Genomic DNA, 27,501 nt, shown 5'->3' on the forward strand with positions numbered 1-27,501 from the left:
CGGGTGCGAGGCAGGTGCAGCTGCTGGAGACACAGCGTGCGGACCAGGAAGAGCAGGATGGAGCGAAGGCGACAAAGCAGGAGGCAGTGCCGGTGCGGAGGGACGCGGGAGAACAGTATTCGCCTCGAGCCATGGCCGCCTCCTTAGAATAATCCCAGGCTAGCAGAATGCGGCGTCATTTGCAGATATCCATGATTTCACATCCATATCTTGTATTACTGTCAATTTTCTGCAAAATTCGTTGATCCTGTAGTTTAGAACTTAATACCTCTTCAACCTCATAGATTTTATGAACTCAAAAAACCACTGGGGACTCTTTTTTTTCTAACTGAAAGCTCTATATCTTGGCTACAAAAATAGTACAGCTATCTTGGTCAAAGACAGACCAGTGCGAGGCTCCTCGGAACGCAGGAATTTCTTTTGTCCCGTTGACAGTGCCGTCAGTAAGACTGACACCTCCAATCTTCCCCTGTACAGGGGCGGGCCACTTAGAGCCTGAACACTATTAAGCGCTGACAACCTTTTCACCGCGGAGAGAGAGAGAGACAGAGACAGAGACAGAGACACAGAGAGAGGGCGGGAGGCGGGGTGGAGCGGAGGAGAGAAAGTCAGACACACAGAATAAACAAGCTGCCAGAACCACCCCCACAGCCCGAGCACAGGAAGGCACATGCAGCAACCCCGACTCTACATTAATGAGCTGGACCGGGGGCTCCAAGCCCCACCCCTGCTCCCAATCTTGCCATATCCATTGGCATCGTGGAGCCACCTCATTAGGGAGCCCGTGGACAGCCCTGCCGCGGAGTCCTCTGTCACGCCAGCAGCAAGCGCGTCTCAATCAATGTGCTTGTCACCCCTGCCTGCGGGCTAAGAGGCAAACTGGAGAAAATGTTTGTTATGTGGTCAAAAGATGGCCCACGCCGTTTCCTCATTTGCGTTGGGGCCTTGGCACAGGGAATGTCTGACGAGCACGAGACCGGAGCCCAGGCGAGTCTCATCCACTCGGCGATACTGGGCGTGGGGCTCCGAGGGCCACGGGCCTCCCTGGCGGTCTCGTCTGAATTCCCAACCGTGCGATCGAGCACGTGGCGGGCGGGTTTCCAGGAGGGGAGCGGAGTCTGTCCTTCAGCTCTGGCGCCCTGGGCCTGGGGAAGCTGGGAGCACAGCGGTCACTTCCCTGTCTCGCCACTTGGGAGGCGGGGGACGCGATGCAGCTTGTGGCTCTAGGACGTGTGTCATCTGGCTCCAGGAAGCTTCCCTGATTTTCCCCTGCCGAATACGGTCCCTTCTTTCCAAACGCCACATCACCGATCCTCTTTAATAATAGACTTTCGATGACAGCCACCGATGTCTGTGACACAACTTGCGTTTCAGTCTGCAAGCTGTTTAAGTCAGGTCCATGTTCGAGTCATTCCTTCCCCATGGAACGGAGACCAGAGCTTTGCACACACCAGCAGTAGTGGTGGTGATGCTGATGCCGATGGCGGTGATGCTGATGCTGATGCTGATGATGCCGATGCCGATGCCGATGGCATTGTTCCTGCGATATCCGCTGGTGATGCTTCGTGCCGATACCCGATGGCGAGTGATGCATGATCTCAATGGTGCTGATGTCTGCTAAGATGATGGCACGCTGATGGCGGTGATGCTGATGTAACACTGATGCTGATGTGAGTGTCTGCCGTCTTTGATGCTGATGTCTGACCCGACCAGCGTGATACGATACTGGCGCCAATATGGCGGTGATAACTGACTGATAGCGGTGATGCTGATGCTGATACAGCCAGCAACGATGATGCCGTGGATGCTGGCATAATGGCGGTGATACTGATGATGTGAAGATGCTGGTACTGATACTGATGATGCTGATGCATTTAGCCGCGCGTGATGCTGATGCTGGCGCGCCAATGGCGGTGATGCGATACTGATGGTGGTGATGCTGATACCCGATGGCAATGATGCTGATGTCTGATGGTGGTGATGCTGATGCTGATATGGTGCTGTCACTGATGCGATGCTATTGATACTGATGATGGCAGTGATGCTGATGTGATAGTGGTAATGCCTATCGTGATGCTGATGGTGATACTGATGCTGATGCCAATGGCAGTAATGCCGATGCTGATGGCGTCGATGCTGATGCTGATGGTGGTGGTGGCGGTGGTGATGCTGGGGGTCCTGCTGAGGTGGCGATGATTCTTGATGGCTGTGGTAAACACTTCCTCTGAGCTGTGTGCTAAGCTGGGTACTTTTACCTAAACTCTCCCTAACTCTCACAACTGCTTTAAGAAAAAAATTATTTTCCAAGTTTGGCAGGCGATAAAAGTGAAGCCCAAAGAGATGGGGAAACGTGTCCCAGGTCACCCAGAACTGCGCCGACAGCTCTTCCGGCCTCCGAGCAGGCCTCTTTCCCCTTGTGTCCTGCAGCACACCCCGCCGGTGTGTGTGCGTGAACAGTTCTGTGTGGAAGCACCATGGCTCAGGGAATGTTCCCGAAGGGATTCCAGTTCAGTGGAGACGTCAGGAGACGTTGGCGGCCGCGCTCAGGTGCCGCACACGTGCACGGTGGCCCGCCCCACGGGGCCGAGACTAACCGTCCCTGACACACGGTTTGAAGACTTGGTACCAGGAGTGGCCATTCCGTGGGCTGGAGATTGGCCAGTGTTCATGCTTTTAGGTTGCCAAGCTCCAGTTTTAAAAATTATCCACCATCATTTTAGGAAACATGACATCATAGGTTTGTTGAATTGAGGCTTAAAACATCTTCAAAATAGGGATTTGAAAACGATCATAGAATTTTAACCTTAGGGCTGAAAGTGCAGGAAAAGGACAGTTGGGGGCCCGTCTCACCTGAGCCGCAGCCTCCCTGCTGCTTTAAGGAACGAAGGTGTGAGCGGGCGAAGTCAGCGATCGTGGCGACAGCAACAGCAGCCACCGGCACTTCTGTGCCGGCACTGACTGGCATCCCCAGTTTACGGGGGACTCAGAGCTTAAAGAACTCACCAGAGCTAAGGTCGCGAAGCTTGTCGGCGTCAGAGGTGGGATTCAAACCCAGGCAGCCCCGCCCCAGAGTCCAGCGACCTCTGCTGCTCTCTCCTAGACAGACCACACAGGAGGAGGCCAGAACACCTTCCTCGCTGCTGTTTGCCCAGCCCCCAGTCCTCCTGGTTGGGGGTGGGCAACCTCACCTTGAGGCCACAGTAGGTTCCCCAAGGATACCATCGTGCTAGCCATTGTTTACAGAGGACCCGGTGTGGCTTATGAAAACTATAATGTTTTCTCTCATTGTACAGTCTCTGTTGTTTGTCCTACCTACTGAAATATGCTTTTCCCTCTTCGCTTTAATTTGGTTCAGAGCATAAACGGACCCACAATAGACTGTTTATCCCGGTCTACAGCATGGATTGCATTCTGCTGTGGTTGGTCACGTGCCGTGGACGCTGGCTTGTCCGCTGCCATGAGCTGTCCAAGTCGACTATAATCAAAGGCCCTTGAGTGGAAGCTGCAGGTTGACCGCATCTGTAGCAGAGCGGAGAGAGGCTTCTGGGCACCTTAATGAGGCGTCTGGACGCGGGTCCAGCGGGCCCAGCCCCCGGCGTGTGGCCTGATCCGGCGTTCGGCGACAGCCTTTCCGAAGGCGAGTTCGGGCTGAGCTGCAGGCTGACACTCCCGCAGCTCGCGGGGGCCGCTGGAGGGGCCGTTCGCCGTGGTGACAGTTTCCGTTCCCCTCTCCCTCTCAGGAATCTTACTTTCTCTTTTCTAAAAGGAAAAGCAGCTGATTTTAGCCAGTACTTAGACAAAATGAAACAATTGGGATGACGGCTCAAATCATATCATTTTAGAAATAAAACAATCCCAGAGATAATGTCCAGTCTCCTCCTTTGACGAAGGAAAATCGAGTCTCAAAAGGTCAAGTGATTTGCCTGAGTTCAAATGCGAGAACAGAAACTAGAACTCGGGTCAACACCAGCTCCCCGATTTCTAGTTCGCTGCACCAAAAGCTATCCTGGAAGGCCGAACCCGAATATTTTTGAAAACAGCCAGACTTGCGAGTGTGAGCCGCTCGTCTTAAATTCAGCGACAGCTGCACCTCTGAGATCCCAAGGCCCACGCCCCATCGACTCAGCAGTGACCATGTGCCCCAAGGGAAGAAAATGTGGGAAATATCGATGGGCAAGGCTTTTAAGATTTATGGCCCACGGGCCCATTCCGCACGGTGGAGGGACCTCTGGGCACGTCTCGACAGCTGTAACTTTGAGAGGCTCAAAGTTGGAGGTTACTGTTTGTCCATGAAATTTCGACGGTGCCCCCGTCGGTGGTAGAGTGCCGAGATCCCTAACGTGTGTATAGCTGTCCCGGAAGTGAGCACAACTGGGCCTCAACATGTCTAGTGGCAAAACAAAGTATGATGCAGACATGTGCTCCTGGGAAAATGTCTGAGACGGGTGAGGAGGGCATGGGTGGAGGCTCCGTGAAATACCATTAGCCACGTCATGGATGCAGCATCACGCGTGATTATTAAACCCGAGACCCATTCAACGTCCCTGGTTTGGAATATTGCTGTTAAAGGGATAGGCTGAGAGTGATTTACACATCAGCAAAACCACTTGCTGACCACTAGGATGGTTACAGTCGACAAGATGACCAAATGGCAAGCGTAGCCGAGGGAGGTGGAGAAGCTGGGACCCTCCCGCACTGCGGGTGGACGTTGAAGCGGAACAGCCGGGCCGGGAACGTTCTGGCAGCTCCTTGGTGAGTGAACTGCAGAGTTACTACGCTACCGAGCGATTTCCGGCCCGGGCGCATACCCGGGAAAACTGCAAACTTGACCTGGAAAAACCCGCACTGAACGTCCACAGCAGCCTTATTCAGGTCACCAGCCGCATGCGGTGGAAACAACCCAAAGGTCCAACAGCTGATGAGCGGATGAACAAACTGTGCTCTGTCCTGCGAGCGGACTGAGCGGACTCTGCTTCAGCCTCGGTGGGAGCACAGCAGCCACACGGGCACCTTGCAGACGTCAGGTACAACAGGCCGCGCTTCTACTGACGTGAACCGTCCGTCCCAAAGACGCGAACCCACAGAGACGCGCAGTGGATTGGTGGCTGCCTGGGGCTGGGTGAGGGGTGACAGGAACGGCTGTGAGGACAAGGTTTCTTTGGGGATGATGACAGTGTCCTGGAATTAGCAGAACGGTGGAATAGTGGCTATGTTGGCACAGCTTGCCGCCCACTGAAAACAACTGAACTGGGTGAGTTCATGGCATGTGAATTAATCTCGATAAAGCTGTTGGTGAAAACCCATGCGCTGGACTTCGTTCCCTCCCACGGAACCTGGCCCCGGGGTGGGATGACTACACGGCGCCTGGATTGGGTGCGCATTTTGGGTGCCCGGGGCCCTTTGGCGCCTTGGGAACCTGGACACGGCGCCACGTGGCGCTGGCTGACGACAGAGACTCACCCGCTGCTGTTGTGTCCTCGGTCCCTGCAGGGTGAGGACCGCGTCGCCGACGGCGTGCGGACCTACGAGGCGCAAACGTCCGCTCTGACCTTCGCCCCCGCCTCCTGGGCCGGGCACCCCGCGGGCGGCGCGCTGCGGACCCCCGGACGGCTCCCACCGGATGAGCTCAGCCCCAAGGTGGACGGCGGGATGCGCAAGCGGAACCTCGTGGCGGCGCTGGGCGCCTACCTGGCCCTGCAGCCCCCCACGCCTTCCGCGGAGGGCAAGCTCACGCCCCACGACCTCATGCGCATGCCCTGGAGGGTGCCCAGGGTCCTTTCGGCGCCTTCGGCCTCCAAGAAATGGTCTTCGCCTGCAGAAGGCCCTGGAGACTCCGCTGGCCCGCACGACGGTAAGTCAGCCTCGCCCCCGCCCCGGCGCTTCTGACGCTCGGCGTCTTCCCGGCCTCCTTCCAGGCCAGGGGGCTCTGCACCCCGAGCCTGAGGGGGCCTCTTTCCCCACGGCTCTCCTCCCGGTGCAGCCAGGAGCAGGGCGAGGAGGCGTGGTGCCCGAGGTCGCGCCCCCTGGGGTGGCGGGAGAGGGGAAGGCGGTCATTCCTGCAGTGGGTGCCCCTCGGGCCGGGGGCTGTCGCCGCTTGAACCCTTCCTCCGCGGTTGTGCAGTTTCACGACTTCACTGATGAAGATGATGAAGCGGCTTGGCGAGCATGGCCGGATCCGGCCCTGACTTGTGCGCGCTCATAGTGTTTTGGAAATTGAATCTAAAGGCTTTGGACCCGGCCGGCTTGCATTTTGTCGCACACCTCACCACTGCCGTGGTCAAACTCAGGCCCAAATCACGTTTGCCTTGTTCCCAAAAGACCCCAGTCTGAGACTGAGGCCGCTCACGACACAGTGTGCGCCCCTGCGGCCCGCAAAGGGACGCGCTCTCCGCGGGGCTCTCAGCGCCCGCGAGGCGGCCCTGCGCGCTCCTCCCCGGGGCTCCTCCCCGGGGCGCGGGCCTGTCCTGTCCCCACCTCCCCTGCTGCGGATGCACAAGGCCCTGGTCTGCTCATTCTCCAACAGCCCCTTTCCGAGACCATTAAACACAAACAGATGCTGAGGAGCTGTGACTTCTCTGAAGATCCGCAAATAGTGGCATCCAGCCTAACAGGGCTCGGGAGGCCCGGGTCGGAGACCGCGCGGCGGCCTTGGTGAGCAGGCGTCGCGCGGTGCTCGGGCGGGCCGCTCACCCCGCAGCCCGCAGTCCTCGCGCTCTGTCTGCGGCTGTGATGGCACTTTCGAATGGGAGCCAAGTCGTCGTGAGAGGGCAGGATGCGTGGCTGTCACCAGTGCTTTCTTCCTGCGCTTGTCTCGGAAAGAAAGGTGTGCGAGGGGACTAAGGGGCAGCGCGTGCGCCGACCACGACCTCCGCGCACGCGTCTCCGTCGCCGGGGCTGGCGGCTGCCGGGGAAGCTCGACCCCCGGCTGAGCACTTTCCTGCGCGCTCTTCCCCGGGGCACCGCCTGCCGCGTTAACCGCATTAACCGCACACTGCCCTGAGCAGCCCCCCAGGCCCGCCGCCGCCCCCCCTTCCGCCCTGAGCCCGCCCATCGCAGCTCTTCCTCCGCCATCTGACTGTCGGTCGGTGTCTCCTTCCTGACCTTCCCCAGCCCCGCATCACTCGCACCTCTGCTGTAGACTCTCTGCGGAAGGTCACCCCGGTTCTGCAGCAGCCTCTGCTCAGCCTTCCAGGCCCTCTCCATGGTGCTGACCGCCCCGCCCCGCCCCTTGCGGTCCTGCTCCCCGCGTCAGGTAGTGCTGGGCTGTCCTCTTGGCACCCACCCCTTCTCTCCTCCCGTCCTGTGCCCCACAGCTTAAAACCCCGTGTGCTGACCACCTGGTCCTGGTTACTGGGAGTGGGAGGAGATGAGGCGCCCACCAGGGTACCCGGCGGTGCGCAGAGAAGGGGGCGTGCTCCGGTGTCCCTGCGCGCACCGCCACACTGCCCAGAAGCTTCCTCCCGTCACCTGGTACCTCCTGTCGTTTCGCACCCTCTGGAGATGTTCTCTTCGCTCTCCAGTGACCCTTAGGAACTGCATACTTTGGTGGGAGTTTTTCTCTGTGCCGAGATGCGAAGCTGGCGATCTTTTGTGTGTGCCGTCTTCCCAACTGCACTGTGTGATTTAAGAAGAGTCGTGTAAAACGTCAATAACGACACGAACAGAAAGACTTGTACGGGGCCCCCACGTGCATCGCTGGGCTTCAGCGACCAGCGGCCCCCAGTTTCTCCTGCTACTTCTCTGGGCCGCCGCCTCCCCCACCCTCTGCTGTCTCTGAGTGGCGTCATCTGCCAATATTTCAGTTCTGCGTGGCTGAAAGATAAGGCTCTTACATAAGCCTAACCACAATAGCTTTAGGACATTAAAGTTAATAGTAATGCCTTAATATCACTTAAGTATCTAATTGATGTTTAAATTTCAGTTGTCATAAATTTTCTTTACAACTGGCTCCTTTTGAAGCAGGATCCCAACAGGATCCGGCGAATTAGTGGATATATGTGTTAAGCCACATCTAATCTACGGGTTTCTCCTCCTTCTTTTTTCCTTCCTTGCACTTATTTATTTTAGGGCCCAGTTCACTCGTCTCAGAGGGTGTTTCTGGATTCGTTGATTGGCTCCCAAAGAAAACAGACTGCTGTATTTCCTGTGACGTAGAATCTAGTCCAGAAACTTGACCCTTTGTGTTCAGCGTTGAGCGAGAGGGCTTCAGCAGTGGTAACGCGTCCTTCCATGAGGGGGACACGGTCTGGCCGCGTCTCGTTGCATCGTACCAGTGGCATAGGCCGCCGAGCCTCTCTGGCCAATTTCTGCTTGAGTGTTGGAAGACCGCTTGGTCCTTACGGTGAGCTGCACCCCACCCACAGGATGCACCCTGCGCTCCCCCCCAGAGCCCGTCTCCGTCTGCGATTGCACGTTTGTGTGATGACTTAATCAATGCTTGTCTCCCCTTATGGACCATAAGCTCTAGGAAAACAGCAAAATGTGCCTCTCCTTCCACCTTTCATACCCAGGGTCCGGCGTGTGCCCGGCATGACACTTGCTGAGTGGATGAATGCATGCGTTCCTCCACATAAATTGTCTTGTCTGCTCTTCTTATCAACTTTAAAAGATGATGTTATTTTCAGCCTGATTTTCCCTACGAGGAACCTGTAGCTTAGGGTAAATAGTGTTTTTTCCCAAAGACAGATAACTTGAGACAGAGTTGGTGCTGTTAAGAGTCAACTGTCCAAACTGCAGATTTAATTTGTTCCTCTGGCTAAGTGGTCTTGGACTCTGTTTTAAATGGCCATTGAGTTCCAAGTTCCAGCTTTCTCCGACTACCCCTTGTGCGGGAAGTTCTGAATTGAGTCTTAAGGGTTGCCAAGGAGAGGACAAGGTCACCTGGCCCAGAGATGCTGACCAGGCAGGAGGAATGAAGACTTCTCCCTACATAGTAGGAAAAAGGATGAGAGAAGACAAGACCGGCTCCCTAAGTTCGCAGTCCAGGGCTTCCTGAGATTACCTCTCAGTTCACTACTGGGATTTAATTGGTGTTCAACCATAATGCCACCCAGGCGGGCCATGTCACACTACTCCCTGGAGACCGCTCATACCATTTGGAAGAGCCACCCCAGGGCCTTGTGAAAAGTCCAGATAGACTCCTGGTGCCACAGCACAGACTCCCCACGAAGGCACAGGGCGTGCCAGCTCTCTCCACAAAACCCAGTTCCACTCCACAGCAAGGCAGGCGGAGAGCTGTCAGGACCGTGAGGCCCTGGAGAGCGGGCATCTCAGACGCCCCCGGGCCACGTGCCAGAGCAGCGAGGGAGGGGCCTGCGACTTAGTGCAGAGGGAGAGACAGCTACTGCGTGACTCTCATGGTCGAAGCCGCTTGTGCGGCCATCCAAGTTTAGACAGAACCACAGGTAAACTCACTCGTGTGCAAGCCCGGATAAGTGGCCGGCATGTGACCGGCTACTGCGTGTGGCAGGTGTTGGTTAGGTAAAAACTCGCCATGGAAAAGAGATCGTCTTCCTTCATTTATTTGTTATTTACACTTGCCTCTTTTCAAAGGGCTTCACGGCAACATAAAACGAAATGACCCGCGTGAAGCAGGGCGGCAGAAAGGGTGCCGGCGAAGCGCGGGGCGGCAGTGCCCGGGCTCAGCGGCCGCCTCGCGCAGCTGCGCCGGGCGCGATGCCGTTCCCTGGGTCGCCACCCAGCGGGCCGCTCCCCGAGGGAACATCGTTCTTCGGTTTTGAGTTCAGTTCAATATGGGAATCAGAATTTGTAAAAGATTATTTGCTGTGTTTTTTAGCAGTTATAAAAGTAACATATAGTTCCCACGCAAAACTGGAATATACACATTTGTTTGGATCTGATTATAAATCGAGTTCCTAGCTGCAAATATGTGGTAACCACGCCCCATCCAGAACTTGGCCACTGAGAGGGAGTTCGACCACTGTTGCCGTTCTGCGGCCATTTCCCCGGGTGGGATCCGAAAACGCTGCTGGGTTAGCCCTCTTCATTCATGCAGACAGGTTTCGATTACCACCCTTGGCAGCCATCCCTGGACAGTTTCATATTCTAGTCTGGCATTTGTCACCATCACATGTTGGCTCCCCTTGTCATAGTCAGTTAATATTCTGAGCGTGCAGACTCACATTCCTGTGACTCTAACTGAAATATCCTTCAGAAAGCAATGTGACTGCTGACCCAGACACCAACCGAGTCACACGATTAATGCCACAGCTAATTTGATATTTTGGTTCAGGTAACAGAAGGAGTGTGGCTGGGCGCACCCAGCCCTCCAGGCACAGACTAGATGGCTGGACGGGTGAGGAGCACTTTCACCCAGGAGCCGCCCCTCGAGTTGCAAGGAGAACACTTTTCACTTTACTTGTGTTGTTTTCAGTAAAAGTAGGCAGGAAGCTGACATCTGATTATGCCTAGATCTCCTGGAGGCCCAAGTGAGGGCAGAATAAAGTAACATGCTCCTTCAGAATTTATCTGAATTGTTTGCAAATACCTGAGAGCTGGCCTCCAGGAATTAAACGAACTGTCTATTCTTTAAGCAAAAGGAACACAATAAATTCCTCATGATGATCGTGATGGTGGCGGTGATACTCTTAGTGATGTTGGTGGTGATGGTGATGTTGATGGTGGTGATGGCGATGATGCTGGTATGTGTCTGGACATGGCTAAACGATGTACTCACGTAGACATGGTGATAAAGGCACTTAGGAGCAAAAGCTGTTGTGCATAACCCACATCGCGTGTGTTAAAGCAGTTCAGTGGTGAGGTTATCTGCACGCGTTGCTTACTCTCTAAAGCGTATAACCTTTGTCCGGGGGACCCTTTTAAGACACATAATTCCAGTAGGTTACGCCTGCAGTGTCGTGTGTGGAAGTTGATCTTCTACTCCAGGCCTTATATATTTGATGTCCTGACATTTCGAGTAATTGCTCTGATAGAGCCCACTTGGAGTATTGAAAGCTACTTAAAATGTCATTATAAGCTGGCCGGATCTCAGAATTACATGGTGCCGCTGATGGAACAAAAGAATGTTCCACTGATGCCCGTGGTATTTGCTTGTGCCCCGTGCTGTGGTCCCCTCTACGATCCACCAAGGTTAGCTGGACTTTTACAAAATGATTTGCTCATTTCGATTTATCTTCAAATGACTGACAGTGAGGGCCTCCGCGATACCCCCGTGTGGTTTGCAGTGGTCATGCGGGAGGCGATTTCTCATAGACGCGAATGTTCCCATCAGAAGCTGGCCGGCCATTTAGAGTCTGCCGTTGACCACCTCAGGTATTTAATGTTATTTTTCACTAGCGATAACCTGGAAAGTTTCTTTTTTGAATGAGAGGAGGCAGTTTTAGGAACTATATTTTATTATTCCATTTCGAAGGTATTTCTTTTTATAATCTGAGAGGCCCACGGAAAGCCTCCCCTGTTTCTGACCTTTATCTTAAAGACCACGAGTTTTACCATGTGGCAATCTCTTTCTTCTCTGTCCTGCAAATAATGAGACAGAACTAAAGGAAGCTGAAGGAAAAAGGTGCGCGATGACCGTAAGCCATCATTTTTCCGAGCTGTTCAATGTGAGGACAGAGCATTGTATCGGAAAGGGGCGCAGCTGCACACGAAGTGCCGATGGCCGGGCACGTGGAGCCATCAGCACGTTTCGTCTCATTTCACTTTCGCGACAACCCCTTCGCGGGGTCATCGAGTCCGTTCTACACAGACAGGAACTGCGGTGGTGGGGGCCGGACAGGGCGCCCTCAATCGCAAGCGGCAGTGATCCCGAGAGGCTGACTCTGGAACGTGTCCCTTTTCCCCAGGGCGTCACCTCACCTTCTCTGGAGGATTGTGGCCCCTTCTTTGTGGTGGAGCTTTCAGTATTTCTGGTCTGCCTGGCCCTGGTTTGACCAGCGAGAGCACCTTACCTCCCTCCTTCCCCACGCTGCCATGTAACAGCGCAGTACACGGCGGGGTGGTCTGTGGGCTGCTGAGAGCTCCCGCCCCACCCGGGCTTCCCCCGACATCTGGAAGCGACGTTCACACAGCTCCTCCAGCTTTGCCATCTGGTCATTGTCCGTCGCCACATGCCCAGTCCTGCAGCAGAGCCACCGGGCCTGCCCCCCAAGCACACAGAGACCCCTCACCGCCCGACCAGGCCGCCCCATCCTGCTGTCCTCTCGAGAACTGGGTTGTCGCAAGAGCCTCGTTTGGAGCCTCCGCTTGGACCTGCGTCGAGCCTGCAGCAGAGTGTCCATTTACATTGTAAATTAGATGACGTCACACTGCCCAAAACGTAGTAAGGGCCTCCCAGCTCACTCGGTGAAAATGAAGTCCTTTTCACTGTCTGAGACCTGCGTGCCTGGGCCAGTTCTCACGTAACGACCCGCCAGCTCTGCCCCTGCCGCTCCACCGTGGCCCCCTGGCTGTCCTGTCCTGCCGGCCCTTCTGCCCCGAGGCCTTGGCACGTGCGTCTCCTCTGCCCAGAGCATCTTTCCTCCAGATACCCGCTGGGCTCATGCTGCACCTCCTTCTGGTCTCTGCTAGACTCTCCTTCTCAGGCAGCTTTTCTCCCATGGTCCCACATGACGTGGCACCCTCCACAGAAGCCTGGGATTGCGGGGAGCCTGGGCACGCAGCCGAGGTCGCAGGACACATTCTGTCCAGGCGTAGATCTTAGCACCATCCTGGGCTCCTGGAAACTGCACACAGTGTGACTCAATGGCTTGACTTAGTCGTGACGTGCCATCACAGGAGAGCTATGAAATGCCCCTGGCCTGCTGCCTTCTGGTGCAGCTCGGGGCAGGACCTGTGTTTCAGAGCCCAGGAGGATGACAGCTCGGCTCTATGGGTCAGGGACGGTCTGCCAGGAGCTGGGAGCAGATCCTGCTCCACGAAGGGGGTGGGGGGCGGCGTGCGCCTGCCCAGGGCGCAGGCAGCCTAGGTCAAGGGCAGCGCGTTCACAGGAACACCTCAAAGCCCATGTGTTGAAACTTCTCCACCCGATGACCTGCCCCTGCCTCTGCCCCTCAATAAAAAGGCGCTTTTCAATATCATCAGCCAAATTTCGACCGATAGAGGAGCAGGCCGGTTTCGCTCTGCGGCCGTAGGACGGTAGGCACAGGTCATTACCTGACGCGCGCGTTGGTTTAATCCAGCAAGATAGGAAAAGAACGTTTTCACTTCTTTTTGACCGTCTTTATTTTTTTTCATATTTTATTGATTTTCACGAAATATATATTTTGACATTTTACAAAAAAATTTTCTATGTAACTGAGACCCCAAAATTATACCTCCTGAAGTTTTTTTTTTTTTTTTTGCAAAGGACATAATTTGGATTTATATTTTTTAAAAATCAGTAAATTGCATTATCTTCATTAGAGATTAAAAATAAGAATTTTTTACCTTTTTAGAACAGGCAAAGTTTTATATTTTAAATATTTTATAGTGACATTTAGCAAATCTACGTTATATCAATTCAAATGTTAATTTCTGAGGGTAAAATTAGGTGGTAATTTATGAGTAGATAATGTTGCAAAAGCTTGGCGATCGTTTGGTTGAATTTCAGGAAAGACATTTCTTACAAATAGTGTAATGAGTGACGGCGTGGGTAGCATGTCAGCCCAAACACTCGTCTGTTTTAGAAGGAAAGAGAAATGACTGGAGACGTGTTGCCATCTGATCTTCCTGTAGGGTCCCAATTGTTGTTCTGTCTCATAAATTAAGTTTCCACTGCCCAGTAGTCAAGTCTCTCTGTCTTCTAAACATCTTGGTGTGTGTGTGTGTGTTCACATATGTGTTCACGTGTGTTCACGTGTGTGTGTGTTAATCCTGCTGTAGTCCTGCCTTGAAACTCTCAGCCTGTCTCATAGCAACGCTTATTCTTTAACTCCGAACACTGTGGGTGCCCAATGCCGAGTTGATGAAATGCAGAGGGAGATGGGCGGATGGGTGGGTGGAGGGGTAGAGCCTGGGGTCTGACTTTAATAACTGAGATTCACATTTTTAGTGTAGGTTAATCTTTGGCAAAGAACTTTTTCAGAATGCATAATCTTAAACAGAATGTTGAGCACTGGTCAGCCTGCCCGACTAAGCGTTTCAAGAGGCCGACCGTGTTCTCGCGCTTTACTTGAGGGGTGCAGTGAGCTGTAGCAGAGCTCAGCTTAGAAATTCCGGCATTTGTGTAACAGTGGACTGGAAGGGTGAAGGATGACGGAGAGCTGAGATGGTGCTTCCTCATCTCATTATCACGATCATAGTTACAATCCATCAAGCATTTGTGGTGTGCCTGGCACTAGATAAGTTACTTCTCCTCATTTTACAGATAAGGAAATTAAGAAATGAGTTTAAAGAACTTGCCCAAGACCACACGCTGTGAGTGTTGGAGGTGAGACCGGAGGCCATAAGCCATGCTGGACCCTACGATGCCCGCCCCCCCATGGTCCCATCGACTCAGTTTCACGGAGTAGTGTTGGGGACACACATAACACTCCTCCTCTGCAGTGGCACGGTGACTCCCCTGGGACATAGTCCACTTTCCTCGTGAGTCCAGCTCAGCAGCACCTCGGAGCTGACACTGTGGCTGATGAGAATTCTCACTGCACTCAAAACCGGTGCGCACAGCAGTAGCAAAAGGAAAAAGGACCACGCCCCCCGCAGGTTCCAGAATTATTTGGCCCGATGAAGTGGGCCAGCAGCCGCTGCCCATGGCAGCGGGGTTCGTGGCTGACTTCGGGCAGTGCCACTGCTGGTAGGCTGAGCAAAGAGCAGACAGGCCTGGCACCGTCGTCCGCTGGCCCTGGGCTGGGGCCGGACGCGCTCGCTCTGGTTCCTCCCCTCCTGGCTGAGCCTAGTGCTGGCCCCACATGCTGACGCTCTGCTCCCAGTGTCCGTCTGTCCTGTGTCTGTCCACAGAGTAGGTTCTGCGAGAGGAGGGTGTGGTGGTCACTGGGACATGAGCCCCGCTGGGTCATTTTCATTCTCACTGTTCTGAGAGTGGGGCTTACTGTGCTTGCGGATTTCCGGGGTGGGCCTGGGGCGCAGGTCACTCTGCCTTCTCCGTTCTAAAGGCGGAAGCTGCTCAGCTTCCATGCTGGTTTGAGGGGCAGGCGAGCACCATTTCGTGAGCGGGGCCTCAACATGCTTCTTCCCCTGTGCCGTGCGTGGCCGGCGGAAGCAATGTTAAGGGTGCAGCCTCACTGCTCGCCGGGCGGCGTCACAGGCGATGTCAGGGCAGCGGTGCCCAACACGAGTGGCCCCGTCTGCCAGTGTCGTTTGAGCCGGTGCTCCTACGTGACCCCGGGGGACGGTCAGTTCTCCGGGGCGGGGGGCAGATACTGGGTCTGCCAGCTGTCGAAGGGCAGGCCCCCGCAGAGCGCAGTGCCAAGGAGGCCTGGGCTCCAGCTCTCCGAGGCGGCGCCTCCCTCCCCGCCCCGGCCCCGCCGTCTCCCTGTCCGAGACGAGCCGGCCTTGGCAGTGGCCTTGGAGGGAACAGTGAGATAAGACCTTGCGGAGATAATAGGCCCCCGGAAGGGCAGGCTGCTTGCTGGGAGTAGATGGCCCTGGAACGGAATGGAAAGGTCACACCTGCCTGTCGTCCACTGACTCAGTTTCGGGTCCGAGACTGTCCCTATCGAGGCGGAGGGTCCCAACGCACACACGTCTCTCAAAACAGCAGCGACGGCTGTGACACGCGCGTCTCTGATTCCAAAGTGCGTCTCTGCTCGCGGCTGTGACACCACACGTGCCTGCGTCGGCCCGGAGGGGCAGGAGCCCTGGAGTTGACGGGGCCGGCCCAGCCCTCAGCCTCTGTCGGACGCAGCCGTAGGACACAGCCGTCCTGCGCCAGGCACACTTTTCTCTACTGTTAGCTCACAGGCGGCTCGGCCTGCGGCTCGGGGTCTGAAAACTGCTGCCGTCCATTTCACTGCTGTGCGTCGTGGGAGACGAATCTGTGGCTTCAGCCGGTTGTGTCCCAAACCCAGGCGGAACTCCAGCCGCAGACAGGGGGCGGCAGGTCTCCCGTGAACAGAGGAGCGTGGACCCCCCCTCCCGTCCACCCCGAAGGCCCTCCCGGGGCTCGGGCCCCAGGCTCACCTCACTTGTCATCTTCTGTACAGTAATTCAATTGTTTTTGTTCATTTGTTTGACAAGGAAGATGTATTACTTTTACGTTCAGAGTAATTGCTCAAAATACCACCAACCACTTAGGAGAAACGCCTAAGAGGTACCCACTCCCCACATAGGGAACATATGTTATATTTTACATGATTATAAAAGTAACGCGCTTCGTGGTCAAATGAATAAGTGAGCACAATGTAAACACGTAAGCTGCGGAGAGACTCTGGCGGAGCCTGGGTCCAAGTCTGAAGGTAGCTGAGGCCGCCCACCGGGGGCCCCACCGTAGGCCCCGGGACGTGTTCATCACCATGGTCCGGTGCTGGTTGGCGCTGTTGGGGAGGGCGGTGCTGGGGGGTGGGGACTTGGAGTGCAGGGGGGAGGCGAGGTCCCCAGACCGAGGTGCAGAGGACGAGGACTTCCCGCCTCTGGCAAACACAGCTATGGTTCCTGTCCTCTCTGTCACCTGCCTCCCAGCAGAGGTCAGAGGAGGGGGCTTCGCGACTGAACCTGCGTCTCGCGTCGCAGGGGAAACGCCTCTGAGATTCGTGCTGACATACGAAGCCACCATCAGACACACCACGCATGTAGATGCGGTGCACGTGTGGTGCACGTAAACAGTGCACGGGCCACGGTGGCCGCGGTGGCCACAGAGTCACACGAGGCTTTTCTCTCCCAGCCGCAGGCTGTGGATGGAGCAATGGGTGTCAGTGGGGTGCATGGTCGTGCCAGGCGGGTGCCCTGGGCGCCGCGCCCGCCCCGGTGTCGTGGCATCTCTTCCCCAAGCCAGAGAGAACGAGCTCATCCTCGGGCCTCGCAGCCCGAAGACCGTGACGCCGTTGCCCAGCGCCCTCTGCCCGGCCAAGCGGCCCTGTCACTGCGTCAGGGCCCTGCTTTCCGTCCTCCCGGCCGGTTCCAAGCTCGTTCACCATTCTCTGCGGGTCCGACGTCCACCTTGACCTGTCAGAGGCACCGAACGGCGGGAACGGCCAGAGGCCACGTGTGGTCCACATTCAGCAAACTGATCGGATGTTCACTGAGCACCGCCTGCACCTGCATGGGTGGGGGCTGCGCCCCACGTCTGGGTCAGCCGGTGCAGCCGCCACTGCTGCCCGACACGTCGACACCCGGCGACTCATGTGTCACTGTCACTGTGTGCATGTCCCTCTAGGAGCGCTGACTCCGACCCCCCGGAAGGAGCCTGGGAAGCTCCCGCTCGGCGTGGAGAGGCCGCGCCCTATGGACCTCGATGCGGTGGCCCGCGTGCTCGCCGATGCCGTGCACGGCGGGGGGGCGGCCAGGCAGTGGCGCGGGCCCGGGAGAGGAGCCGGAGGGAGGCCCAGGGAGCCGGCGGGCAGCTCCGAAGACGGCGGCACCTGGGGCGGAGATGGCCTGCGAGGTGAGCCGCTCCCCCAACCTGGGGGGCAGAGATGGCCGAGTGTGGGGGGACCCCCCGCCTGCCCGCTGGGGCGTGTCCTTTCCGCCTGGGATGTGGGGTTTGTCCCAGCGACTTTGCCTGTGAACTTTCTGAATGGGCTAAGCTGACCGGAGCAGTGACGGCGACAGACGCATAGCTCTGTGGCGGTCGGGACCCCTGTGCCGAGGCTCAGAGTCAGGGGAACGGTCTGGCAGGAAGCGCATGTCTTTGAGCTGTGCGACTGGATACAGGCAAATCGCTGATGAGCACAGTGAAAGCAGATCATTCGAGTGTCTGCCTGAGGCTACACGCACCCCCTGAGACTGCTCCAAGGAGAAAGCAGACACCCCCACCCCCAACACACACGTGTGCGCACACAGACGCACGCACACAGATGCAAACGCACACACAGACACACGTGCACACACATGCACACACATACACACAGACATTACCACAGAGATGCACACGCATAATACACATACAATATTGACATCGGACATTACATGCATGCGCGCATTACACATACACAGACACACAGAGATGGCACACGACGCATTACTATAATAATAATATGTGGACGTATGCGCATTGTGGTTACGTATGCTATTATTACATACACAGACACACACATTGGTGATACAGATTACACACATGCGCGCCACAAGACACACACGCATAATACACACACGCATTGCGACACATACACAGAAACACAAGATACAGAGACGAACATGCTTAACGCGACACACAGATGCATTAATGAATGCAATAATATGTACACAGACATCGGATACACACAATAATATATGCACATGCACACACAAAACACACAGACACAGATACAGGTGCACACGCACACACATACACACAGACACACATGACACATGCATACACACATGCTTACATTGCACACAGATGCACATGCATGCACACACACATACACAGACACACAGCACACACACGAACACAGACACAGACGCACATACACATACACAGACACACATGACACATGCACACACACATGTGGTAGCTGCCCTTGGGCGGGCTCAGGCTCCCCTTCTCTCTGCCCGATTGCTTCTCAGAGTTGTCGGAGCTCCATTAAAACATCTAACTCACTGTCTTGCACACAGTAGGCATACAAAAGACGTGTGTCAGAAACACGAGTGAAAGATACCTGGCTGAGTCTGTGCGTTGGGACAGAAGCTGCTGCCATCGGAGGGAGGAGAAGACAGCGTGACTCCCCCAGGTCCAGGGTGGGTTAGGCAGTCAGCGACTGAGAGGGTGATGCCTGCTCCGGGGCAGGAGCGTCTTGAAGGGGCCCGTGGTGAGGTCTCTCAGCTTCAGGAGCTCAGGATGCGGTGGGCGCCAGTGGGAATGGCAGGTGGGATGCTGATTTAGAGAAGTGACCACCACAGAGAAGTCGCCCAAGTCAATGAATCTGAAGACAACTCATGTGAGACGGTTTGGGGCAGACACTTGACTTTTTCGAGTTTTACACTGGTCTTTCCTCGCTGATGACACACAGCCCCACGGAGCTGGCGATGTTGTTGTGACCGACTCTGCCGTTCCTGTTTAGCTGCTGACCCCCTCCTCATCCCAGAAGCCCACAGAGCACGGTTACTATGCTATAAACAGAGAGTTCAGAGTAGGAATCATGCCAACATCACTATGCAGAGAAGGGCTCCATGGCTGTGTGCCACCGCACCTCGCGATGACACTCTGGATGAGGGTTTCAGCCACGTCTGTCTTTCACAGCTAACGGAGTGCAGGACGACGGTGGAGGGGCCGACGAGCAGGTGAGCCACACCGTCTCGCGTGTCCGGCGCACGTTTAGCCACAGCTGTGTCTATTGTCGTCTGTTCGTGGCTTGGGGACGTTTATGGAACGCGAAGTTTTGTTTTGTTTTGTTTTTCTAGGAAAGAATGGGAAAATCCCCCATAATCCCCAAATTGAGAAAAGTATAAAGACTATATTCAAAATTGTATTTAAATACATACCATCTGTTTTCAGGTCATACAGTAATATTTAACCATCATAGAAGTATGAAAAATATGGTTAATACAAAGAAGAAAATTGGTATTCCTTAGAATTTCCGCACTCAGGGATGGGGTTGATAGCGTCACGTGACACCACCGGACGCCCGTGTGCGTCTTCGAGGCTGCGCTGAGCCCCATGTACCTGGTTCTGATACGCATCTCCGTTCGGTTGAGAATTTCTCGTCTAGATGTAATTCTAAATATAGGCTGTTAAGGCTTTGCCTTCAGCTTTCCATGTCAAGGTGCCTGTTATCGTCCCGTGTGGATGACTTTGCCACAGACGGCCCCGTGGACGTCGACAGTCTTCCTCCTAGATGTCATCTCACGTGAGTTCTCTTTCTGCCAGGTCCACCGTCTGCGCCTCGAGCTCGGGGACGTCCCACAGGACCCCAGGTCTCAGCGCCTGCCTGGGGCCTCCCCTCTCGCGGGGCCCTTCGAAGCGGAGACGAAGAAAGCGGAGGGCGCCGAGGACGCCTGGCTGTGGGAGGAGGAGCGGGCCGGGGTGGAGAACGTGCGGAGCCAGACGTATTCCAAGGAGCTGCGGGGCAGGGGCGACGGCCTTGGGGGGCGCCAGCCCTGGGCTCCGGGCGCCCTGCAGGTGGACGCACCCCTGGGGGCAGGCACTCGGGGGCGCCCGGACGGCGGCCTGCGCCTGGCAGTCACGGCCTCCGAGGAGGAGTACGGCTATATCGTGACAGCAGACGAGTGAGTGACTCTGGTCATTGTGTCGCGGGCCCAGCGCCCTGGGAGGCGGGGGTGGCAGCCAGGTGTCTCAGGTCGGGGGGGCAGCCGTCCTCTGTCCCAACGCTTCCCACTGGGACCCCGGCCTGAGGGCTTCTCCCCCGCACAAACCCCAGGCACAGCCCTGCCGGCCCCCTGGCCGGGGCCCCGTCGCCTGCTCAGACCACAGGGCACACGGCGCGGCGCTATCTGCAGGCGGGGCCGGCGGGGAGTTGGGAGCCGGGCCCGGGCTGGGCAGGGGCACCGGTCTGTGTGGGACGCTGGCTCCAGGCCTGTGGAAGCTCCTAGGGCTTTCTCTCCCACACCAGTCTCCAGATATCAGGACACAGGTCACCCTGCCTCAGAGGGCAAACCAGGCCTCACGGCAGAGTGTTCCACCCTCAGCTTCACTTTGATCGAAGTGTGAGGAGGGACCGGATTCGAACACCATGTACCTCGCAGGTGACAAGCTGTCGGCCCCATTTCCCAGGTCATCTCACTAATGAGTCTGACACTGGATGCTGCGTTTTATAAAAATGTTGTGTTTTCTTCAAGTAATGAAAGGGATGTTTCAAAGGAAAAACTTTTCCAGCTACACACACGTGTGTGTGCGCAGCATGTGTGTCCAGGTGTGTGCGCGTGTGTAAAATTTTGCTTTCGCTCTCTGGCGTCCATGAGTGCAGGTGTTTCTGCACGAGTTCGGAAGTCGATCCCGACTTGGTGACGCTCTCAGTGGGGAAGGGCCGCCTGGAGCCAGGCCCGCTCTCCCTGCCAACGCCGTGAACCTTGTCCGCGCTCGCGCCCCGACCGAAAGCCGCCCGCCGGCTCGCGCACGTTGCCGCGCCAGGGCGGATGGCAGGTCTCAGCCGGGAAGTCGTGGCAAACCGCGACTGTCAGACGTACTTCACTGAGTTCAAACCGCAGACCGCGCTTCAAAGCCAGATTAACGGTTAATACTCTTTCTGGCTGTAGACGGCGTCCTCGCTCGTGTGTGTGGAGATGTCCCCAGAGCTGACACTTCGAGCTCGCACCAAGGTGGCGACACTATCTTTCGAGGGGTTTCTGCTAAGATGCGTCTGCTCCATGTGGCTCTCTCTGTCCTCGTGCAGCTTTTCTTAGAATTAGCAGTGCCCGGCGGGTCGGCTTTAGAATCCTGCTGTGCAGAGACGTGCAGATGGGACTGAGCACACGGCTCTGCGCTAGGAAGGCCAGCGTGACGCTCGCAAAACATTTCAGTAGCCTGTTACCGATTCTGAACTGTCCAACGCCCCGTGTTATGCATCGTCCCTTCTTTGGGAAGCATCACATGTTGTATGAATGTGTGCTTATGTCTATGTGTTTGTGGGTTTATGTCTGTGTGTGCGTATGCGTGTGTGTGCATGCATGTGTACTATGTGTACATGCATGCACTGTCAGTGCATGTGTGTGCACTGTGTGCATGCATGTGTTTGCGTGTATGTGTGTACTGTATAAATGTGTGCCTATGCGCACATGTGTACTGTGTGCATGTGTATTTACATGTATGTGTGCACTGTATAAACATGTTTATGTGCACATGTGTAGTGTGTACTGGATGCATGTGTGCATGTGTGTGCTGTGTGATGCCAGTGATAGCGTTATTGTGCTGTCGCGTTGCCATCATATCACATTAAATATTTCCATGCACATATGTGTTATTGATGTGTCTACTGTGTATTATTGCTGTGCGTTATTTATATTATTATTACTTTTTCTGTATATATGTGTGCTTATGCACATATATTAGATGCCGTGGGTAATAATGATACATAAAATATTATTAATGGTGTGTTGATGATGATTTTGTATTGATAACATTGATGCGCCGTATTGGCCAATTAATGTGCTGTGCGTATTGATATTATTGACATTATTATTGTGCTGTGTATTTATTATTGTCTTTTATCTTTCGCGCTATATTATAGTGTTAATTGCTGTATTGTGCGTATTATTGTGTATGTATTATTGTGCTGTATATATGTGTGTTTATGCGCATATGCACATGTGTGCTGTGTGTGCATGTGTGTGTGTGTGTGCTGTGTGAGCGTGTGTGTGCGCGCACATGCGTGTGTGATCACTGATGGGACCTCCACTGCAGAGCTGCTCTGGGAGTCCACCCTCCCCCCAGGACATTGGTGCCCTCGTGTCCCGATACCCAGTGGCTGGTTCGCAGCATAAGGTGACGGCACTTGCAGGAGACGCTGGCCGCAGTGCCCTCGCTCGGGGTCCTGGGGCTTAGCCCGGAGGATGGTGCGTCGTCTGGAGGCTTCGAGCAGGACGGGCCACCGGGGATGGTGTCTGCGCCAGGGCCAGTCGGCGGGCAGGAGAGCGGCCCAGGGAGTGGTCAGCATGTCTGAGGAGGCGGCCTGGGGTGCTGGGCGCCCCCGCCCGGCTGACCTCCCAGCAGGAAGGCAGTGTCACTGGGGAGGGGTTCTTTGCACTCGGAGTGTGTTCTCCTGGAGAGCGTTCCTGGCCCATAACATTGGGACTTAAACATTTACCTGCTACAGCATGGATTCAAGAAGAAAATGATCTTCTCTCGGCCGATTTCACTTTTTCTTTTGCTGCATGAATAGGATAAAAGACGTATCGTGCAGGTAATTCGGCTTTGTGTCAATAGCTCTCACTGTTTGTCACGGGCATAATACGCTGAGGATCACGCCTCTGTCCCTGCTGTAGACAGAGATCGAGGGTTCCGCCTCCGTCATCAGATTAATTGGTAATTTGGGATTCTCTGGGGCAAGATTTCACCAGATCTCGGCTTAAGTCTTAATAGATCAACTATTAATTGGCAAGAATCTGATTCCATTCTTTAAAATAAAGGACTTTTGTATGTTTGGTTTTCCCATGAGAAGGAGAAGGGACGTGACTGTAACAGCGTCATCGTGGCATTGCGCGCCTGCCGTCCACGCACGTCTGGGCGAAGGACAACATGGCTCAGCTCCGGCAGCACCTGTGCCTCGCGGGCATGTTCTGACGGACGGTGTAGGTCAGTCCTTCGCCATTTACATGTTCATCCTCCTTACAACTAGACCAACTATTCAAGACTGGACGAAGGGCCACAGCCATCCTCAGTCTGACAAGGATGATTTTAGAACAATGTCAAGTTAGGGTGACAGGAAGAGGTCACAGGACGGAAGGCGAATTTGAAGCAAAGCGGGCTCCTTACCCCGCAGCCCAGAGGGAACTCCTCCTACAGCTGATAGAGGCTCCGGGGCCACGCGGCTGTGCTGGGGTGGCCTCTCTTCTTGTGTTTGGGACATGTCCCTGCGGTAAGGTCATTTGGGGTGATGGGGGTGCTGCCGTGGTCGTGAGCACGTGCAGGCTGACAAGGAGCAGCAGGGGAGTCGTCAGTCCGATGCTGGAGACGAGCACAGTCCCCTGGAGAACATCCTGGTCACCCCTCGGCACGGGGCTGCCCCAGCAGGCTCCAGTGGCTTGTGGACAAGGGTTAATGGGCCCAGCTGTCCCTCATGGAAGCGCCTGGCACTCCTGCCGTCCTAGTGAAGCGCGGTCTCTGTCTGGTCCTTGCAGCCTTCCACGGGGTGAAGACGGCCAAACACATGGAGGCCACGGGCAGGGCGGGAGCCTCGGGCCTATTCCCTGGGCTCGGGCTCCTCGTCTGAAGTGGCGGTGGTCGCGGTCCTTGCCTGGGGGGTTCTTCGCAAGAGTGAACGTGATACCCGTGGAGCAGGCGCTTGGACACAGTAACTGCTTAGTAAACAAGCAGCATCAACCCGATAGCAGCCGCCAGAGAGAACACAGCTCCACCTGAGAGAGGAGAGACGTCCAGGAGCTTCAGCCACGTGGTGGGGGCCGCGGGAAGGACTCCCACCGTTTCTGAGCTGCCATTGGCGCCCATCAAAATTCTGAAAACAGACAGGTTTGGTTATAAATTTTTCTCCCTCAGTGTTTTCCTTACCGCAAAACTTTCTTCCACTTAGGATAAGCCAATCAGTGAAATTGCAAATGATATTCTCGTCTTCTAATTACCGAGCGTATCGAGTCATGACCTGCTTCACAGCAGACGCGTTAAAGCACCCGTCTCCGCCGGCGCGTCACTGCCAGCGCGTTGGCGCGAACGTTTCGTTAGGGAGGCTGCCCAGTGTCGCACACGGCCCCACCCTTCATCCCCTGCTGGGGGTCAGAGTCTGGGAGAAAATTCAGAGGTCGCATTCTCCGTTTGCTGAGGCCCTGCGGAGTGCACGCGAGGGCCCAGGGTTCCTGCTGGGGTGAGCCGCGTACCCCATGGCCGCCCTGTCCTCTTTCCTCTGAGCCATCAGAAGGGCTGCGAGTCAGGCTGCTTACACCCCTCAGGTGTAAAGGGCCCACCCTGCTCAGCTGTGACTTCCCCTCCCCTGGGAGCCAGTGCGGTTGGAGAGGGAGGGGTCCCAGCTAAACTGCCAGGTGCCATCCTGGTGCTTCCCTGGCCAACCCAGAGCCCTTAGGCCATGGGGCCCACCGAGCGCCTGGGAGGACGGCAGGACAGGAGCGAGCCATCTGGACACGGGAGGGGGCGTGGGCCAGCGTCGCGCTCACTCCTCCCCTCGCTTTCCCGGTGGCAAGAAGGAGCCGTGAGAGGCCCCGCGAGGGCGCCGCGCGTCTGGCGTCAGTGCGGTGTCCGTCGTGCTGCCGTCCTCAGACCACGTCTCACGTTCTAACTTCCTGTTCGGAAAACGCAGCCTCCGTCTCTGCACACGCCCCTTCACCAATGTGACAAGTCACCGGCCGTGTCACCGCTCAGCACTTTGGTTTGCCTTCAAAGACGATCTTTAGCATGATGGATTTATTACCCTTTGAGAAGATTTTAGATGGAAGGGATGTAGCCACAGCGAGTAAAAATGACCATGGTCGTGTCTATATTTAATAAGAAAAAAGAAACAAAAACATTTCCTAAATCTAAAATTCTCGCGTGCTTGGCTGGTAGTTCTGAGAAGAACGGTGGTCTTCGGGCCCCGAATCGTGGCCCAGCCCTAGCCTGGCTGCCTCTTGTCAGCGCTTTGGACTCGGCGCCCCCGCCCGTGGGTGGGATAAATATTGAGAGGACACAGCGAAGGCGCTCGGAGAAGGAGTGAGATGCAAAGGTAAACACAGTATAATTTTGCCCGTAAGGGCGTCAGACGTAGCTCAGTTTGACTCAGCGGGCTGTTTTGCCATGCGGATGAGGGACGTGTGTGGAAGCACACCGCGAGAGCGACAGGATCTGAGGTGCCTGTTCTATGGGTAGACGGCGTAACAGCTTTAACCGAGTGGCCCCCAAGCCCACGAATGAGAGAACCTCAGGATCTGCTATCGTCAACCGAACCACATTTCTGTTTATAAACTCTCACTCCCGCCCCTGCTCGGGCACCAAGGACACTCGAGGGCCCGCTGCCTACCCCGTGGGGCCTCCCGGCAGAGGACGAGGCCCTTCATGGCCTGACTGGTCCACCTGCCTTTCCGCGCCTGCTCAGCTCCCTGTCACTTCAGGCCCCGCCCCGAGGCCACAGCAGTCTCTCTGGTTCCTGGCCCTCCTGGGCAGTGTCCTGCTCCTCAGCAGTCGCTGGGATGGGACTTCTCCTTGAAGCCTTCACTCTCTTCCTCTGATGGCTGCGTCACAGACACTGGTTTCATGCCTCCGCCTTCCCGCAGACACGCTGTTCGCGATGCCTGCTGCCCCTGGCGCCCAGCAGACGCCCTGGGTGTGCGAGGGGCCAGGGAACGAGCAGGGCCCCCCGGGAGGCCGAGCACCAGCTCCTCAGCTTGTCAAAGGCTCGGCACGGACGCGTGCCCGTCAGCTGGGCTTTGGGGAAATTCTAGGAAAATGGACATAATGAATGCGAAGGTTCTTCCCAAGGCCCTTTGAGGACCGGATTGTACCAGAAATCCAGTTGCAGAGCTGATTCTTTAGAAGTGCCAGCGACGAGGCTTCTGCTTCTAAATAGAGATTCCTTTGAGGAACTCTGCTAGGCGTTTGTGTTAAAGGCACCGCACCTGCCTGCCCCATATTATCTGTTGGTTTCAAATATCATCTCATCAAAACCTTTGTATCTAAGTTGACTGGTTTTATTTTGCGGTCTGTCAACCATTTGGTTCACTACGTTTGCATTTTCAAATAAATCGTAAAGTTCCCACGATCAGGACGTGAAGCAGCAGAAATAGACGGTCAGCATCAGACGTAGGGTCCTGGCCGTGAGCGCCCAGGCAGCACCACGGACAAGTCCTGGTCCCCGCTCACCTAGCGGAAGACACAGCAGCGTTGAGAGTTAGACCTGGAGAGCGGTGGCTGCAGATCCTCTGCAGTTTAGTTAAGGTGGGGTCTAGCTCAGGATGCAGCCCCCCAAACACACACAGTTCCCGACGCCCGCATCCCGCGTTGGCCGACTCTAGTGTGTAGGTCTGCTTTCCTTTGGGAAACTTTGGGCAGCGAGTTTAATTTTCCTGGTCTCTGTTTCCAACCCTTTCCACGGGAAGGCCTGCCCGGAGCATTGGGTGAGGCGGCGCGTACGGGGCTTCAGCGTCAGGGAGCACAAGGGGCCCTCGGAGTTGCCGCCCTATGCCCCTCGACCCTCAAGTTAGTTCACAGCCTTGTTCTGAGGGGGGCGTCTCACAGCTGCTTCGTCACCTGACACATCCCGTTTTCTCGAGTCTCATCCACCCTCTCAGCCCAGCGACGATTAGGGGGCACCACGGGGGCCTTCGTGCGGCGGGGGGTGCTCGAGGCTGTCACGCCTCACGGACCCCCATCAAGTGACCGATGCGTGCGTCATATTTCCCGTCTTGCTTCCGCAGCTCGTTCTAGAAGCGCCCTCGTTCCCAACGATTTGGCGGCGGTGTGAGTGTGCAGCTGTGCCTCGCATCAGAGGAGACGCTGCCTAGCGTGGAAAAACCCCTCTGTCACCCGACAGCGGGGCCGGCAGTGACCCTGAGCCTCTTAAGTGCTCACGTCTGTCTCTTCCACGGCAGCTCTGGGCGTCCAGGTGACCAGGGTGGATGATGCCAGTGCACGTGCTGCGTCTGCCCATCGATTTCCGAGATGCACTCCACCACCTTCCAAGGACATTCTGACCAGGACATGACAGATGATGGCCACGTACTTTAAAAACAAAATAGAAGCACGTGCTCGTTTCGAGCACAATCGGCACCACCTCTGTCCGATGCACTGAACGGAATCGCTGGAGGCGTGGGCCACGCGCCCTCGCTGCCCGC

At 55.8% G+C, this 27,501-nt stretch overlaps 1 protein-coding gene across 1 annotated transcript in view; it reads left to right on the forward strand.

The window, feature by feature from the left end:
* The window catches only part of PTPRN2 (protein tyrosine phosphatase receptor type N2), a 433,745-nt gene that overhangs the window by 187,696 nt on the left and 218,548 nt on the right, over positions 1-27,501 (forward strand). The window contains exons 6-9 of the mRNA XM_039836793.1: positions 5,491-5,851; positions 17,291-17,518; positions 19,295-19,335; positions 19,922-20,280. Coding sequence (XP_039692727.1) covers positions 5,491-5,851; positions 17,291-17,518; positions 19,295-19,335; positions 19,922-20,280 — 989 coding nt within the window. The remainder of the gene's footprint in view (positions 1-5,490; positions 5,852-17,290; positions 17,519-19,294; positions 19,336-19,921; positions 20,281-27,501) is intronic.

Source organism: Pteropus medius, unplaced genomic scaffold, assembly GCF_902729225.1.
Source record: "Pteropus medius unplaced genomic scaffold, Ma_sr-lr_union100, whole genome shotgun sequence".
Classification (NCBI taxonomy): Eukaryota; Metazoa; Chordata; class Mammalia; order Chiroptera; family Pteropodidae; genus Pteropus; species Pteropus medius.